The following is a 16,895-nucleotide window of genomic DNA, read 5'->3' on the forward strand; positions in this document are numbered from 1 at the left end:
CAAGAAAAAGGGAGGCCAAATGTGGATATTAAAATCACCATGAAGTATGACAGTAGTGCTGCAGAGGGCTGCAGTGAGCCAGAAGCTAAAAATCTTCAAGAAATGAAGGAGCATGATATAATCTTGTGAGATGACCGCTGCAAGGAGTGGTAGGTAGTAGTAGACTCTGATGGCATGAAATGCAAAGTTGAGACAATTTTAAGCAAGTAGACAGACCAAAAAAGAATAAAGATGTCTACCCCACAACACTAAATGCAAACCAGAACAGCCCACTCCCCCAAAACACTTTTATTCATAAGAAACTTAAGTTTTATACTACTTAATCAAGGTCTCATCAAGAGAGATTTTAAAGAAACTTGGGGAGATACACCATGTTCAGAAATTAAATGATTCCATACTGTAAAGATGTTAATTCCTCCTAAGTTGATCTATTGAATCTTAATCAAAATTCTAAAAGTATTTGGGATGCCTGGATGGGCTCAGTTGGTTAAGTGTCTAACTTGATTTTGGCTCAGGTCATGATTTCATGGTTCATGAGTTTGAGCCCTGCATTGGGATCTGTGCTGACAGCTCAGTGCATGCTTGGGATTCTCTCTCTCCCTCTCTCTCTGTCTCTCACTCTCAAAATAAATAAAGAAATAAACTTAAAAAAAAAAAGTTCTAAAAGTTTCTATTTTGTGGCACTTGACAAGCAAATTCTAAACTTTATATGGAAGGGCAAGGGGCCAAAAAACAGCCAAGACCCTCATGAAGAAGATGAGAAAACTTGCCTTACCACACATTAAACGTATTAAAAAACTATACTAATTTTTATAGCGTGGAATTAGCACATGGATAGGCAAACTGAACAGTGGAACATAAACACATAAAAGCCTTTCTGGATTCACACATTTATGGACCTATGATATAGAACACAGGTGGCAATGCAAATTAAGGGAATATAAGAACAATCCAAATAGGAGCATATTTTATAAACTATATTGCATTTTTTCCCCAGGTATAATTTGGTCCTTCATAGAACTTCCTCATTTTTTTTTTAATTAACTGCAGAGTATTTGGGTGGAGGGGAGGGAAAAGGTGGGTTAAGCCTAGATATACACCTCAATCTTTACATGATCCCTACATCCCTCAAAAATTCCAGAAACAGAAATGATAAAGCAGAACATAAAGAAAACATGGAGACATTTTTTTTTGCTTGGATTGGGAAAGCATTTCTAACAAAACTAAATAAAATCTCCATAATTTTTTTTTAAAATTCTGCAGGTACAAAGATATCATTAAAAAATTAAAAAATAATCTAACACCTCCTTACTAAGACACCACACTGTATTTTCTCTCACTGCACTGAGTAATAAACCCAAGTTCTTCAATATCCCACCCCCCAAAAAAAGCTAAAACGTAAAACCTCAAAATTTAAAGAAAATATTTGTAACATACATGGCACTCAAGACCTAATTTTCTTAATGTATAATGAATGCCTACAAATATGAAAAAAAAATCCAATAACCAACCATAAAAAAGAAAACTAATTTAAAAAAGTGATCACCATAAAAGTCAGGATATCAATGCTTTTGGAGGGAGAGAAGAAGGCAGGAGAAAGAACTTTGATTAGGATGGGCCAAATGAGAAACTTTTGAGATGATTATCAAAGTTTTATTTCTTGATCTACATGGTGATAAAGATGTTCACCTTATAATAATTTATGGGATTTACATTTATTTTATATGGTTTTTTTGATATCTATATTTTACTTTGCAATAAAAAGCTAAATGACAGAAACAATCCAAGAGAAATGAGCAAAGGACAAAAATGGGAAATTTTAAAATTTTTTTTTTCAACGTTTATTTATTTTTGGGACAGAGAGAGACAGAGCATGAACGGGGGAGGGGCAGAGAGAGAGGGAGACACAGCATCGGAAACAGGCTCCAGGCTCTGAGCCATCAGCCCAGAGCCCGACGCGGGGCTCGAACTCCCAGACCATGAGATCGTGACCTGGCTGAAGTCGGACGCTTAACCGACTGCGCCACCCAGGCGCCCCGAAAAATGGGAAATTTAAAAAAATGAGAAATATCCTTTATATATAGAAAAATGCATTTTTAACCTTACTTATAAGTCATAAAAATGAAAATTAAACAAGAGTTATTTTTCATCTGGACTAGCAATAATGAAAAATTTAATAATAAACAATAACGAGAAGAATATAGAACAAGAGGCATACACTATTCACAAGAGGCATGCACTGTTCATAAACTAATCACTTTGTAAGATAATAAACAATAGCCATTAAAATTTTAAATACATTTAACTTCTGACCCAGATATTCTATTTCTAGGAATAATACTATAGATAGATATATTTGCTTTAGTCTACACAGGAATGCATACTACAGCATTACTCAAAAAAACTTTGTGTGAACTCTACAAACTGTCTAGGTTTAAATCCCGGCTTCAATATTTACAAGCTGTGTGACCTTGGGCAAGGCACTTAAACTGTCTCTGCCTCGGTTTCCTTACCTGTAAAATGAAGACAATAACATTACCCCATAAAGTTGTTATGACAATTAAATGAGTTAGTATATATAAAGTTCTTAGAACTGTGCTTAGCATATGAAATTATATCATTATTAGCTATTAACATTACTATTAACAATCTGAAGTCAGCTAGTAAAAGACTAGTTAAATACCTTCAGCCTTGTACAAAAATGTTTACACTGTTTATGTTATGGGTAAGGCTTTATATCAAAAGTAGTCTATTAGTAAAGCTTTGGGGAGGATCCTAAGTTATAGGCTGATTTTCCAATGAAGAGAGGGGATGTGCCCCTAACCACTCTGCTCACCCCTTGTTCAAAGGTCAACTATATAGTGTTGTATATGAATTATACCTCAGTTTTAAAAGAGGGGGGAAGACAGTAAACGTTATGTGGTTTTTACCATAATAAGTTTTTCTTTCTTTCTTTCCCCCTTTTTTTTTTTTTTTTTTTTTTTTTTTTTTTTAAAGAAGAGAGCTGTCGAGAAGGCGGCTAAGACATGAAAGCGCAGACCAGGACGATGGCAGCAGGGGGAATGATCCTACCATGTACCCTTGAGTTTCTTGGCCTGCCTAGTTGGTTCGTTCTCTCTCTTTCTCTCTTTCCTTCGTTCTCTCTCTCTCTCTCTCTCTCTCTCTCTCTCTCTCTCTCTCTCTCTCCCTCCCTCCCTCCCTCCCTCCCTCCCTCCCTAAGAAAACAGTAAGAAGCGCCCACCACCTCTTTCTCGTTTGGGAGAATCAAGAAACTCAGGGGAGAAAACAGTTCCGTCAGCACCTGAAAGGAGGCCCTCAAGTTAGATAGTTCCCTCAGTTCCCTGCCCCTCTGTCATTTCCCTCTAACCCGCTGGGTACTAGAGCGGGAGAAGAGCGGGTCACAGGGACTGGCGGGACGTCCGGTATCCAGTTCCCGTGAGCTTCAGGGTCCCACCATCGGCGCTACAGTTCCATACCCTGGGAGCCTTCCAAGTGTCTACCGTTAAGGCGCTCTCCCTTACCCACCTCTTAACCACCACACAGCCACGGACTGCAGGCCACCTCAGCCTGGCTCAGACAGGACTTCCCGGCCTAGGGCCCCGAGCGCGCGCTGCTTGCTGATTGGATCTGCTCCTACGCACCCCAGCCAATCCCGAAACTCGCTCTGCCACTGACGTGCAGGCCGCGCCGCTTTGCGGATTGGTAGGGGAGCTGTGTTGTGTCGCGCCTTGTTTGACAACTCTGGCAATATGGCGTCGGAAGGTGGTAGCGATTCACAGCTGAGAAGAAGAAGGCGCCGGGACACGGGGGAGCCGGAAAAAACAGAACTCGGCGAAAGAGAGCTGACAGTGGTTGTGGCTGTGGCCCAAGAGAACGAAGAGGAAAATGAAGAGCGCTGGGTTGGGCCCTTACCTGTAGAGGCGACATTGGCCAAGAAGAGGAAAGGTAGCTACAGCGATAGACACAGGGCGAGTTGGAATCTGCGTCCCCAGACTGGGAAATTTCAAACCAGACTCAAAAATCAGATGGTGTGTGCTTGCGGGGTTTTCTGCCCTCAGAACAGAGGGTCAGCTTCTGTTTTCTGGTCATTCTCTACTAGCACGTTCTCCCCGAAATAATGATTTGGGCTGAATACAGCGTCTTTTTGCTACTATCTAACAATGTTAGTCACAGATGTGTTATAGGAACGTGTTCTAATAGATGCTAAAGCTAACTTATACTACTACCTATTATGTGCTAAGCGCCTCTCATTTAACCCCTATAGCGGGCGCATTAGGTTGGAATTTCTGTCTCCGGTTTATTAAACGTCAGATTCCAGTTCTCTTGAAAGCTTTTATTTCAGGAGTGCACTTAGTCTCTTGGGGCACGCGGGGACCGAGGGCGAGATGGCGGTGCCTATTTAGAATCGTAAAGAGTAGGTAAAGATCATTTTAATCCTGTCTTCTTCCAATCATGAGTTTCTGACCTAGGAAAGTTACAGAAGTTTACTGGATAACAAATTTTTCGGTCTGTGGTTTTCAAACCACACGCAGGAGATGCCAAGGCTTGAAGTATTTTCCAACTTTCGTGGAATAGTGACCAAGTTTTATTAAATAAAAAGGGTAGGGAAGGAAGTTAAGTTTTTCTTATTTTCAAAAGTTGTTCTATAAAATGTCTTCCTTGGTGTAAAACCATTAAAATACGATTTTTCTGAAAGGTCAAATCTTACTTTATCACTCTCTCTGCTTCAATCTCTTCAGTGATTTCTCATTTTAAAAACAAAGTCCAAACTCCGTATCATGGCATACAAGTTCCTTCACGATGTGATCTCTCCTTACCTCACCAGCACATTTCCATTGCTTCTGTTTCCTAACCCTGTCTTCCTTAGGCTGTACTCTAGCCATATTAAAACACTTGAGAATGGGGTATGCTCTTTTTCTTCTTTGGATGCCTGCCAGGGTATGGTGTATACCTGAAATAATTTCCCACACTCCTTTTCCTGTGGCTAACTGTTGTCCATCTTGAGCACTCACCTCCAACTATCGCCTCCTCTGGGAAGCCTGTCGTTTCTCCAGTGGGCTGGGTTTCTAAAGAACATTGATCATAACTCTGAGGTAATTTTGAACACCTGAGTTTACAGGTAGCTTTCAAATTTTATGTATCCAAATTTTGAAGAAGCTACTTTTTTGAACATTGTACATTGACACCCATAAAGTGTTATCTTTTTTACAGTTAGGTCTTTCTGTTAAATGTTTCCATAGCAACTTCTTCATTGCACTTGCTGCATTTTATAATTGTGTATTAAGTCTGTGATCGATTAATATTTGTCACCACTGCTAAGACTATAAGCTTATAAGAGCAAAGACCATGACTGCTTTGCTCCACTGCTTTGCACGTAGCAAGTGTTCAATAAGTATTTACTGAATGAGTGAATATTACAAAGTTAATGCTCTTATAGGTGTAATAGAATATGTTTGCATATCCTTTTTTATGGAAACATAAAAAATATCAAAGTGCTGATATTAGTATTAAGAGACAAAAATCTTACAAACTTAATACAATTGAGACAGATACAGCAATAATTAGGTGTGAAAATGTTTATAATTAAGTAGATGCTTATTGTATTTAAGCCAGTCAATAGTGTATTCAGTTTGAAGAAAAAAACTGAAATTTATAATTTTTTAATGTTTCTTTATTTTTGAGAGAATGGGGGAGGGGCATAGAGAGATGGAGACCCAGAATCCAAAGCAGGCTCCAGCCTCTGAGCTGTCAGCAGAGAGCCTGATGTGCTTGAATGTACTCACTGTGAGATCATGACCTGAGCCAAAGTCAGATGCTTAACTGACTGAGCCACACAGGCACCCTGAAAAAAACTGAAATTTAAAAACATATCTGAAATGTTAGGGGCACCTGGATGGCTCGGTCGGTTGGGCATTCATCTTCGGCTCAGGTAATGATCTTGCAGTTTGTGAGTTCGAGCCCCGCATCGGCCTCTGTGCTAACAGCTCAGAGCCTGGAGCCTCATTCAAATTCTGTGTCTCCTCCTCTCTCTGCCCCTCCCATGCTCATGCTCTGCCTGTCTCTATCTCTCAATAATAAATAAACATTAAAAAATTTTTTTTAAATAATTAAAAAATAAAAACATGTATGAAATGTTAGAAAAATAATCATTGAAGATTTTGTCTAAAAAGGAGTTTGAGGCACCTGGCTGGCTCAGTCACTAGAGCATAATAAAATGTATTAATTTAAAAAAAATTTTTTTTAATGTCTATTTTTGAGGCAGAGAGAGAGACAGACCAATCATGAATGGGGGAGAGACAGAGAGAGAGGAAGACAGAATTTGAAGCAGGCTGCAGGCTCTGAGCTGTCAGCAGAGAGCCCACCGTGAGGATCGAGCTCACAAACTGCAAAATCCTGACCCAAGTGAGATCATGCCCCAAGCCGAAGTAGGATGCTTAACCGACTGAGCCATTGAGGCGCCACCGCAAAAAATTTTTTAATAAAAAGATGGGAGTGTGACATGCGTGTAGCTTTCTAGAAAAAGAGCTATCCTCTTTAACATGTTCTTTGGACACTAGACTTTTCTATGCATTTTCAGAAAGACATTATAAATTGTTATATGACACTACCTTTAAGTAACCAAATGGTTTCTCAAAGGTAGGAACTATGTGTTCCACTTTTTATGTCCATGTGCCTTATAACCTATTTTGTTTTCAGTAAATACCTGCTCAAGTAAACTAACAAACAGCAAAAGGAATGTGTATCAGTATTATATTAGCTGCATAAAAGAAGTCCCAAAGTAAACAGTCTAGGATTGGTATGGAGGCTTCAAAGGGACCTAGGCTTTTTCCAGTTTTCTGCCCTAACATCACTAAGGTATGGCCCTCGTCTTTGTCCTGAGTGGTTATTAGAATCAGTTCTCTTATCCCAGTTCCCAAGTATAGGACTGAGAAAGGGAATAATGGAATACTTTTTGAAGGAGACTTCTTGATTGTCACATAACACTTACACTTCTATTTCATTGGCACATGGTCACACCTAACTCTGGAGAAGATGAGAAAGGTCGTCTTATAGCTGACTGTCATTTTGCACATATAAAAATGGTGGTTCTGTTATTAAAAATGAAGGGAAAGGAGTTCATTGGGCACAGGTTTGACTCTGCTATACAATAGTTACAAAAAACTATGAAACATCTCTATGTTTAATGTAGGAAATTTTTTTTTAATTTTTTTTATGTTTATTTATTTCTGAGACAGAGACAGAGCATGAGCAGGGGAGGGACAGAGAGAGACGGAGACACAGAATCCGAAGCAGGCTCCAGGCTCTGAGCTGTCAGCACAGAGCCCGACGTGGGGCTCGAATTCACAAACCGTGAGATCATGACCTGAGCCGAAGTCAGTCGCTCAACCGACTGAGCCACCCAGGCGCCCTGGAAATTTTTTTTTGAGAGAGATCATGTGTGCTTTCAGAGGGAGAGAGAATCCCAGGCAGGCTCCACACTCATTGTGGAGCTGAATGTGGAGCTCAACCCTACAACTGTGAGATCATGACCTGAGCTAAAATCAAGAGTTGGTCACTTAGCCAACTGAGCTACCCAGGCTCCGCTCTAGCAACTTTTTATAGGCATGTTTGGCCTTTGTTGGATTATTTTATTAGATACACATATAATGTCAGTTTTTGCTAGTAATATGGTTCATAGCTCTTGTAACAAAATATCTCCTCAGATTAACACTTTTTCAAATGTTTTGCCCTTGGAAAAAGTTGAGAAGTCCAGGATTTTCTCAGCTCTAAAAATCTATTTAGTATTTTATCATGTTTATCTGCTTCAACCCCACTACTAGTGACCTCAAAGAGGCTTAGTGTCTTAAAGATAAACACCTATAGGTGGCCACTGGTCTCTTGTTAATTATTTAAATTAGAACTAATAATTGGCTTTACTAATGGTTAGAAAGATGTTTGTGATACTTTCATGAAATTTTTTAAGGTTTTGGTTTGTTTTTTTTTTTTTTCAATGTTTATTTGTTTTTGAGAGAGAGGGACAGCACAAGCGGGGGAGGGACAGAGAGAGAAAGGAAGATACAGAACCTGAAGCAGGCTCCAGGCTCTGAGCTGTCAGCTCAGAGTCCAACATGAAGCTCAAACCCACCATCCGTGAGATCGTGACCTGAGACGAAGTTGGACGCTTAACCAACTGAGCCACCCAGGAACCCCAAAGTTTTTCTTTTTTAATGGAACCTTAATATTAAGCGAGAATCGCTCAGTTAAGTTCTGAGGGCAGTTAAGCATCTGTACAATACCTGAGACCTGTCATGACTAAATAGTAACAGTGCTGTTCACTACTATGAAATACATAACAGACTAGATTTTTTTTCATTACGTGTGAATTGAGAGAAATGTAATAAGATATAGAAGAAAATAGAAAATAGAATTTTTTTTTTGAGAGCAAGGGAGGGGCAGAAGGAGAGAAGGAGGGGCAGAGGGAGACAGAGAGAGAGAAGTGGGACTCACCCAAAGTGGGCCTCGTGTTCACCCGAAGTGGGGTTCATGTTCACCCGAAGTGGGGCATAAGCTCACCCAAAGCAGTGCTCAAGCTCACCCGAAGAGGGCTTCTGTTCCCTCGAAGCAGAGCTTGAGCTCACCTAATATGGGACTCGAACTCATGAACCGTGAGATCATGACCTGAGCCAAAGTCAGATGCTTAACGACTGAGCTACCCAGGTGCCCAACAGAAAATAGAATGTAGAAAACTCTTACAGAAAATGCAAAATAGTATATAGTTGCAGTTTAAAATAAATTTTTCTTTACCTTTTTTCCCTCAGTTCTAGAGTTTGAAAGAGTCTATCTTGAAAATCTCCCCAGTGCATCTATGTATGAGCGCAGTTACATGCATAGAGATGTTATCACCCATGTGGTATGCACCAAGTAAGTCTCACACATCTTTTTTTGTTTTTTTTCTGAAAAATTTATTTTATAAAGATGCTTCAGTTTTGAAGATGATTTGTAAAAGTATCTTTAGGATACCATGGATTTCTATTTAATGCCACCGATTCTATAATATTTTAAGTTAAATGAAGTCCTACATATTCTTTCCAATTTCCTACAAGGAATGCATTCAAGGTAATATCAATACCGTAGGTATTCAGATGGTTTCTATTTTTATACACCTTAAAGGGGAGACTATTCTGTACAAAATCTTTCTAATACTTAACAAGACACCTTGGATACGATACAAAACAAATGTACATTGGTTATTTATCACCTTTTGAAGATGAGTACGTTTTCCATGTGAAAAGACTGCCTACAGGGTGATTTTACGATTAAAGGGCTGTAAGGTCTACTGAAATTCCTGGTGAAATTTCTTTTTTTTTAATGTCAAGTCCTAGCACAACTCTGATCCTAGCTCTTGGGGTTAAAGTTAGTGCCACATCAACTATTATGATATCCAGGAAAGAACTACAAAATTTGCCATTTTCTCTCTACCCTCATATGATGGTCTTTATAAAGAAAGCTTAAAATAAAAATATTTTGAAAGCGCCAAAGATTCTCAGTGAATGATTGCTTTTGGGGGTACTAAATAACTCATAGATCTGCTTTACAAATTAACTTTTACAATTTTATGTATGCAGGACAGACTTTATTATTACTGCCAGTCATGATGGACATGTTAAGTTCTGGAAAAAAATAGAAGAGGGAATTGAATTTGTTAAACATTTTCGTAGTCACCTGGGTAAGAATTTCACTGTGTGTGTGTGTGAGAGTCTTAAATTGTATTGGTTAAAGTTTCTTTTAAAATGTTTTTTTTTTCCTTTGAATCATGCATATTTGTTTCATTGGTATTTACTAGAATGTTTTGATTTATTTAAATAGGAGTTATTGAGAGTATTGCAGTTAGCTCTGAGGGAGCATTGTTCTGTTCTGTGGGTGATGATAAAGCAATGAAGGTGTTTGATGTAGTGAACTTTGACATGATCAATATGCTGAAGCTTGGGTGAGTCTTTTTTAAAGTATATACTTTTTAACTTAGTGAAATAATTTTTAAACTGTCACCATTTTGTAGATATTTCTAAACAGAATGTATTGCCATTGCCAGCTGTGCTTTTGAATTTTGCTTAGGAAAAGTAGATAGGAATCCTTGTTATGATGCTCTTTGGAGGCTTCTGTTTTTATTGTTGTTGTTGTTAATCACAGCAGAAATTTTTAAATAGCATCATCACAAGGATTCATTATATCCATTTAACATTACTTAATAAAATAATGAGGATCCATCATGTCTAATTTGCTGGTACTTAGAATTAACTTCCTTGCTTTGCTTATTTCAGTAATATGTATTGTGTCTTATAAGGCTTATGTACATTTTGGAATTGGGGTGATTCGTTGGTAACTTTAAACTTTAAAGTATATTGATATCCACACCATGTGGTTGAACTACAGAAATGAGATGAATACTTTGTTTTAAGCATGTCTTTCTTAAGATATCATACTGAATTTATATACGTCTAAATGAATGTCACCTTGAAAATCTAGCATTGTCAAAAATAGTCTTAGGACTTGTCTTAGTTCAGACTGCCATTACAAAAGACCATAGGCTGAGTGGCTTAACCAAAGGAAATTTATTTTCTCAGAGTTCCGGAGGCTGGAAAGTGCAAGACCAGGATTCCAGTAGGGTTTGATTTGTGGTGAGGGCTCTCTTTGGGGACAGGATGTAAGGAGGAATGGTATCTTCCTCTTTCCCTTCTGTGGGATTAGGGCCCCACATTTATGACATCATTCAACCTTAATTACCTCCTAATTATCTCCAGATCAATCACCTTAGGTAACTGCAACATATGAATGGTGGTGGGACAAGAACAACAGCTCATTACATAGCAGTACTTCTTTTGGAATTTCCTTCAAAACCAGTTGATGAGCCACTAAAGGATATTAGTCTCATTACTTATGGTCAGAACTTATTTTTTACTACAAATAGAAATATATATTGGTTATCTTGTCTTATTCCCTGCTTTGTTTACCTACACTTTAGCTGTTTTTACAAATTAAATCTATTCATAAATGTTGAACCTCTGCCACCTTTCGGGATATTATTTAAGTTTTGGTAGAAATTCTAAAAGAAGAGTTCCAGAAGTTTTGAGCATCAGCACCAACATTGGAATAACTGTGTAACTTCTTTAACTGACTGCTTAGAAGGAGACAACACTCATTTTGGTTAAATCTGTCCCAGGTTAAATCTGTCCCAGTTCTTTTGTACTTTATCAGGTAGCATGTTCAAACTTTATAGTTGTAAGATTAAGTCACTAATAATGAAAATGTGATATCAAAATGTTTTCCTTTTGATCATAGTCATAACTAAAATATTTTGATTTTAAACATTTCAAGAATGAGTTTTATCAAGTATACTGTTAGATATGAACCTATTTAAAAATAAGTTAAAAATAGACTGAGACCTAGAGATCCAAAAGGCAATGCCCTGGAATATTTTAAGGCCCTGGTCTGATTAGGTTTTCTTATCTATCCAAGAGAAGTAAATGATCTGCTGTAGGAAGTTTTCTATGTGGTCTGATAAGTCCTCAGAAGTTATTACCATTAGATTAATGAGGTCAGAAAGGGAAAATTAGTTGTTCCTCCCCAGTTTCTATTTCTGCTACTTTAGAGCAAGGAATCCAAAACTAACTAAATCATTGGCCAGGACATTGTTTTGGTGGTGAGAGTGGATAAGGATGCTTACTTGTTGTATTAACTTCTTTTTTCCCCTCACTATTTTAGCTATTTTCCTGGACAATGTGAGTGGATCTATTGCCCAGGGGATGCCATATCTTCAGTTGCTGCTTCTGAGAAGAGCACAGGAAAAATTTTCATTTATGATGGTCGAGGAGATAACCAGCCGCTTCATATTTTTGACAAGCTCCATACATCACCTCTTACTCAGATACGGCTGAATGCAGTTTATAAAGCAATAGTGTCTTCTGATAAATCTGGAATGATTGAATACTGGACTGGGCCTCCTCATGAATATAAGTTCCCCAAAAATGTGAACTGGGAATATAAAACTGACACCGATTTGTATGAGTTTGCCAAGTGCAAGGCTTATCCAACCAGCATATGTTTTTCACCTGATGGGAAGAAAATAGCTACTATTGGTTCTGATAGAAAAGTTAGAATTTTCAGATTTTTAACTGGAAAACTCATGAGAGTCTTTGATGAATCACTAAGTGTAAGTGCAATATAAATTTAATGGGAATTTCCTTTTCTGAGTGTCTTTATTTTGTGCAATTCCTAAAAGATATTTTTTCTGGATATAGATATTTACATTGATGGTTATTTTCTCTTAGCACATTGAAGATATTATTGATCTGTCCGCTCTCTTGCAGTGTTCTTCAAAACTCTTTTCCCAGGGTTTATGATGTGATATCTTCTGAGCCAATCATCCTTCTTTTGTGTGGCTTTTACTCTGTTCACTCCTGCCTATTCACTCCCAAATTGATTTCTCCATCTTACTATTGTGAACACACATGGTGCCATCTGTTTTGTTTTGTTTTGCTGTCTTCATGAATGGCACCAATATCCATTTACTTGCATAAGCCACAAACCTGCGCCATCCTTAACTTTTTAACTCTTTTTCCTTACCCTCTATTTAATTCATCATGAATCCTGTCAATTTTAGTTTCTAAATATGCTTAAAATCTATCCCTTTCTTTTCAGCATAGCTGTCACTACCCTAGCTCATGATCTTTTGCCTGGACTGTCTCATGGCCTACTGCCTATATTCGGGCTTCCTCCTAATCAGTTATCCACACTGCATCCAGAGCAAATTTTTTAAGTGCATATTTGATCATTTCATTCTTTGAACCTTTTAGTGACTTCTTATTGTTCTTAGGATCAAGACCGAAGTCACAGCCTGCCTTATTGTGGCCTTTGCCTACCACTCTAGCCTACTGTCACTCACTTTTCTATCTGCCTCTTAACACTAGCCATTTAGGCCTTATTTCAGTTTCTTGAACATGTCTTCCACCACAGGGCCTTTGCTTATGCTGTTCCTGCTGCCTGGTGTCACCCCTCCGCCGTTCTTTCCATTACCTGTTGAACTTAAGCTTCAAATCTCATTTAAAGAGTCACTTCCTGTGGGAATTCACTATTTGTCTAACCTAGGACAACTTTTTTTTTTTTATGTGACTCAATATCACTCTGTTTATTTTCTCTTAGACCATTTGGCTTGGTCTTATTTTTGATTACTACATATCAACCCCTTGTAGACTAAACTCTATGTGATCTATGCTCCCTTATCTGTTTTGGCTCATGTTTGTATCTCCAGCACTAACAACAATACGTGACACATAATTACTGCTAACAAGAATTTGTTAAAGCATGTAGTTGTAGAATAAGACTTTCTATCCATGCAAAGTTAACAGTTTTTTGTGGAAATTGGGTCTGATCACCTGTTTCCATCAAGTGTTCTCTAACTGCTAATGGTATGTTGAATCCTCTGAGAGTCTGTGGGTTGAACCTTCTTCATAGCAGTACTGTTTATTGTATAATAATTCTACATTGTTGGTAGTAACCAGTTTAGATTCCTTGCATTAAGGTCTTAAATTCTGTTACTCTTCTTAGTGACACTGTTGTTTGGTGGCAAGTGGCTTTAAGTTGGGTGGATTATCTACCTGAAGTAATATGAATCCAGACACATGTGAAGATCTGGTTGTTAGATCATCCTCCTGACTCATTTTCCTTTTGGAAGAGAACAGCTTTCCACTCTACTTTGAAGAATAGGAGAAAACTGTGATGTTTTCTTCATAAATGGCAGCTGGTAACTAGATATTAGTTCAACTTAAATATAACTTAAAGGCCTTTACCAACTTGCAGCTCTTTGAAGATTCCTCAGCAAAAGAAATATTTAAGAACACAGTCTCTGGATATTAATTTCTTAACACGAATACTCTGTTTCTTCATTATTGACTTCAACAAGTGTTGAAGAGGGCTGAAATAAGATGAGGTCAGTAGTAAAACTTATGACAGAAGTGAGATTCAAAATGAGAGATTGTCCAAACAATAACAACAACAACAACTAAAACAAATGCCAAGTAAATTAATTAGAAGGATAGTGGGTAGTAAATCAGTGGAATCTCACAGTTAATGAGATATGCATATGGTTACACAGTTGTGTATCACAGAGGCCCTGCTATTAAGGCTAGAATACTGTAAAAAGATACTGCTGTATTTATCAGGTTGGATTAACATTTATGAAATACTTACACGCAGGCAGACAACTGTCTACAAACTTTAAGTCATGAAAATGAATCTAATCTAGTAAAATAATCAGGGGTCCCTCTCTATAAAAATGCTAGGCTATTTCTAGCATATGAATAAACAAGTAGTCTCAGAGACTGGAGATAAGAAAACCTAATGACCAACAGGCTTTTTTTTCTGTCCTGTAAGACCCTTGCTTCATGTTGTTCCCTAACGCATATACCTCCTTTTGTTTTTATGGAGTTGTGTACATTGTTGTTCTTTCCATATCTAGAAAAATGGGACTTCCAGTTAACACAAGCATGAAAATAAGTAGACTGGACATAAGCTTGGCTTCTTTTTATCTCCAGTGGAGACCTGCTGTTGAATTCTGCTGTTTGATGCCCTAAATGTCTGGAAACCTGAAAGATCTTAATGGGGGAGAAGCTTATAGTGTGATAATACATAGTAATTAAGATGTGACCTTATCTGAAAATTGTGTTAAATATCTGAAGAAAAGAAAACCAAATAAGCTACAGAGCATTTATAAAAATATTCATCTACCGTAAATGACATTTACCTAATGATAATCTGTGTTGGGCTCTCTATAAAAATAACTTGAAACATTTTCTAAAATAGCATGAAATTGTTATAAATTAGTGAAATAATAAGAGTTCATTCAATAAAAATTGAGTGTTATATCATGTCAGGTCCATGATCCTTTTACAGGGACCTTACACTCTGTAGTTACAGTGTCCAGTGTAGTAGCCACTCGCCACATGTTGCTATTGAGTGCTTGAAATGTGGCTAGTCCAAATTGAGACAGGATGAAAGTATAAAATACAGGATTTCAAATACTTAATATAAAAAAAATAAAATATAATTTATCTCAAATTTTTTTTTAAGATTTTATTTTAAATAACCTCTGTACCCATCATGGGGCTCAAACCTACAACCCTGAGATCAAGAGACACATGTTCCACAGACTGAGCCAGCCAGGTGCTTCTATCTCAATTTTTAAGTATTGAGTAAAGTTTAAATGATTATATTTTGGATATATGGGACATAAAACCTTATTGAGACTAATTTCACCTGTTTCTTTTACTTTAAGTAGCTACTAGGTAATTTAAAATTACATGCTTGGTTTGCATTATCTAGCTATGGGAAACTACTAGTTTGTGGCATTTATTTATTTATTTATTTATTTATTTATTTATTTATTTATGAATGAGAGAGCACAGTAGGGGAGGGGCAGGGGGGAGGGAGAGAGAGAGAGAGAGAAAGAGAGAGAGAATCTTAAGAAGGCTCCACACCCAGCATGGAGCCCTACATGGAGCCAGATGTGGAGCTCAATCTCCTAACTATGAGATCATAACCTGAGCTGAAATCAAGGGTCGGACACTTACCCAACTGAGCCACCCAGGTGTCCCTAGTCTGTGGCTTATAAAAGGCAGCAGATACCTTTTTTCTGTACAGAAGACAGTTGGTATATTAACTGTTTTTTTTTTTTTTTTATCAAGAAGCAGTTAGTGTAAATACTATTATTTTACGATTGAACTTACTAATGTCTTTTTATTTCCTGCTTATGGAATTTAGAATCCTCTTTAAGGTAACCTATAAGTACACAAATTTTCAGTGGCTCTTAATGTGTACTGTGCTTCTATTTAAATTCTCATTCCCTTTATCACATAGCTTTTTTGTTTACTCCCTAGATGTTTACTGAACTGCAGCAGATGAGGCAACAGCTACCCGACATGGAATTTGGCCGACGAATGGCTGTTGAACGTGAGTTGGAGAAGGTGGATGCAGTAAGATTAATTAACATAGTCTTTGATGAAACTGGACACTTCGTGCTATATGGAACAATGCTAGGCATTAAAGTTATAAATGTAGAAACAAACCGGTAAGCTTTAATAAGATGTTTTTTAAAAGTGCATTCATTTATGGGGGACCATTTCCTCTTTCAGGGAAACAAAGGGAGTTTTGTTTGTTCCAAGACAAGTGGAATGGTCCCAAATGTCTAAACTTAACCAAATGTTTTGACTGGATTTTTTGTGGTCTTTTGGTTGTTTATAATCTTATGTAAAAAGTTTCCACTCATGTTTGTAAAAGAAATGGAAAAAAAGATATGCATAGTTTCAAGGTTGTTTTTTTGTTTTTTTTTTAACAAGTTTCAATCTCTCTTTTGCTTATTGATTTAAATTAGCCTGGTTCATATTAAATGTTGCCAAATATTTTAACCACAGAATTCAGCATTACATCCTGCTAGACATAAAATCAGAAGTTAAAATGCATGAAACCACAATAAGCCTTTTGTGCAAACAGTCCATTTGGTTTTAGTACAAAATAGCTACAATCAGATACTAACACTGAATGTAAATGAAAAGAACTTAAAAGTATATTTTAAAGAGAAAAAAATGTAGGTCTGTACATTCTCACATAGAAACAAATTTATATTGTAGTTCTTCACAGTGTAGAATCTTTGAAGTCTTGCAAAAAGATTAAGATAATAGGGATAGGTTAAAATTATGCATGAATGATTGTGTTTTGTTTTTTTTTTTTAACCAGAAAATTCCATCCAATTTAAAATAACTTTCTGGAGAAGGAGGTAGAAAAACACTTTTTAAAAAACTTTTAGTAATTATTTTATACAAAGGTAAAGGATAGTTGATTTCTAGATTTTATCTATAAAATTTTTA

At 37.2% G+C, this 16,895-nt stretch overlaps 2 protein-coding genes across 7 annotated transcripts in view; one reads left to right on the plus strand and one right to left on the minus strand.

The window, feature by feature from the left end:
• The window catches only part of CENPK (centromere protein K), a 58,952-nt gene extending 55,385 nt beyond the window's left edge, over nucleotides 1-3,567 (minus strand). For all 3 annotated transcript variants that reach the window (XR_006963545.1, XM_047087114.1, XM_047087106.1), the window contains exon 1: nucleotides 3,526-3,567. The gene's annotated coding sequence lies outside the window, so the exon portion shown is untranslated. The remainder of the gene's footprint in view (nucleotides 1-3,525) is intronic.
• A 182-nt stretch (nucleotides 3,568-3,749) lies between these two features.
• The window catches only part of PPWD1 (peptidylprolyl isomerase domain and WD repeat containing 1), a 28,333-nt gene continuing 15,187 nt past the window's right edge, over nucleotides 3,750-16,895 (plus strand). For 2 of the 4 annotated variants that reach the window (XM_047087141.1, XM_047087132.1), the window contains exons 1-6: nucleotides 3,750-3,945; nucleotides 8,799-8,901; nucleotides 9,606-9,706; nucleotides 9,847-9,967; nucleotides 11,740-12,187; nucleotides 15,909-16,099. In XM_047087141.1, coding sequence (XP_046943097.1) covers nucleotides 3,750-3,945; nucleotides 8,799-8,901; nucleotides 9,606-9,706; nucleotides 9,847-9,967; nucleotides 11,740-12,187; nucleotides 15,909-16,099 — 1,160 coding nt within the window. Of the gene's footprint in view, nucleotides 3,946-4,009; nucleotides 4,029-8,798; nucleotides 8,902-9,605; nucleotides 9,707-9,846; nucleotides 9,968-11,739; nucleotides 12,188-15,908; nucleotides 16,100-16,895 lie in introns of those variants that run through there. The other 2 variants (XM_047087149.1, XM_047087157.1) reach the window with 2 other exon arrangements.

Source organism: Lynx rufus, unplaced genomic scaffold, assembly GCF_022079265.1.
Source record: "Lynx rufus isolate CCGP_SWC_20201006 ecotype Redwood Valley unplaced genomic scaffold, mLynRuf1.p SCAF_1, whole genome shotgun sequence".
NCBI lineage: Eukaryota > Metazoa > Chordata > Mammalia > Carnivora > Felidae > Lynx > Lynx rufus.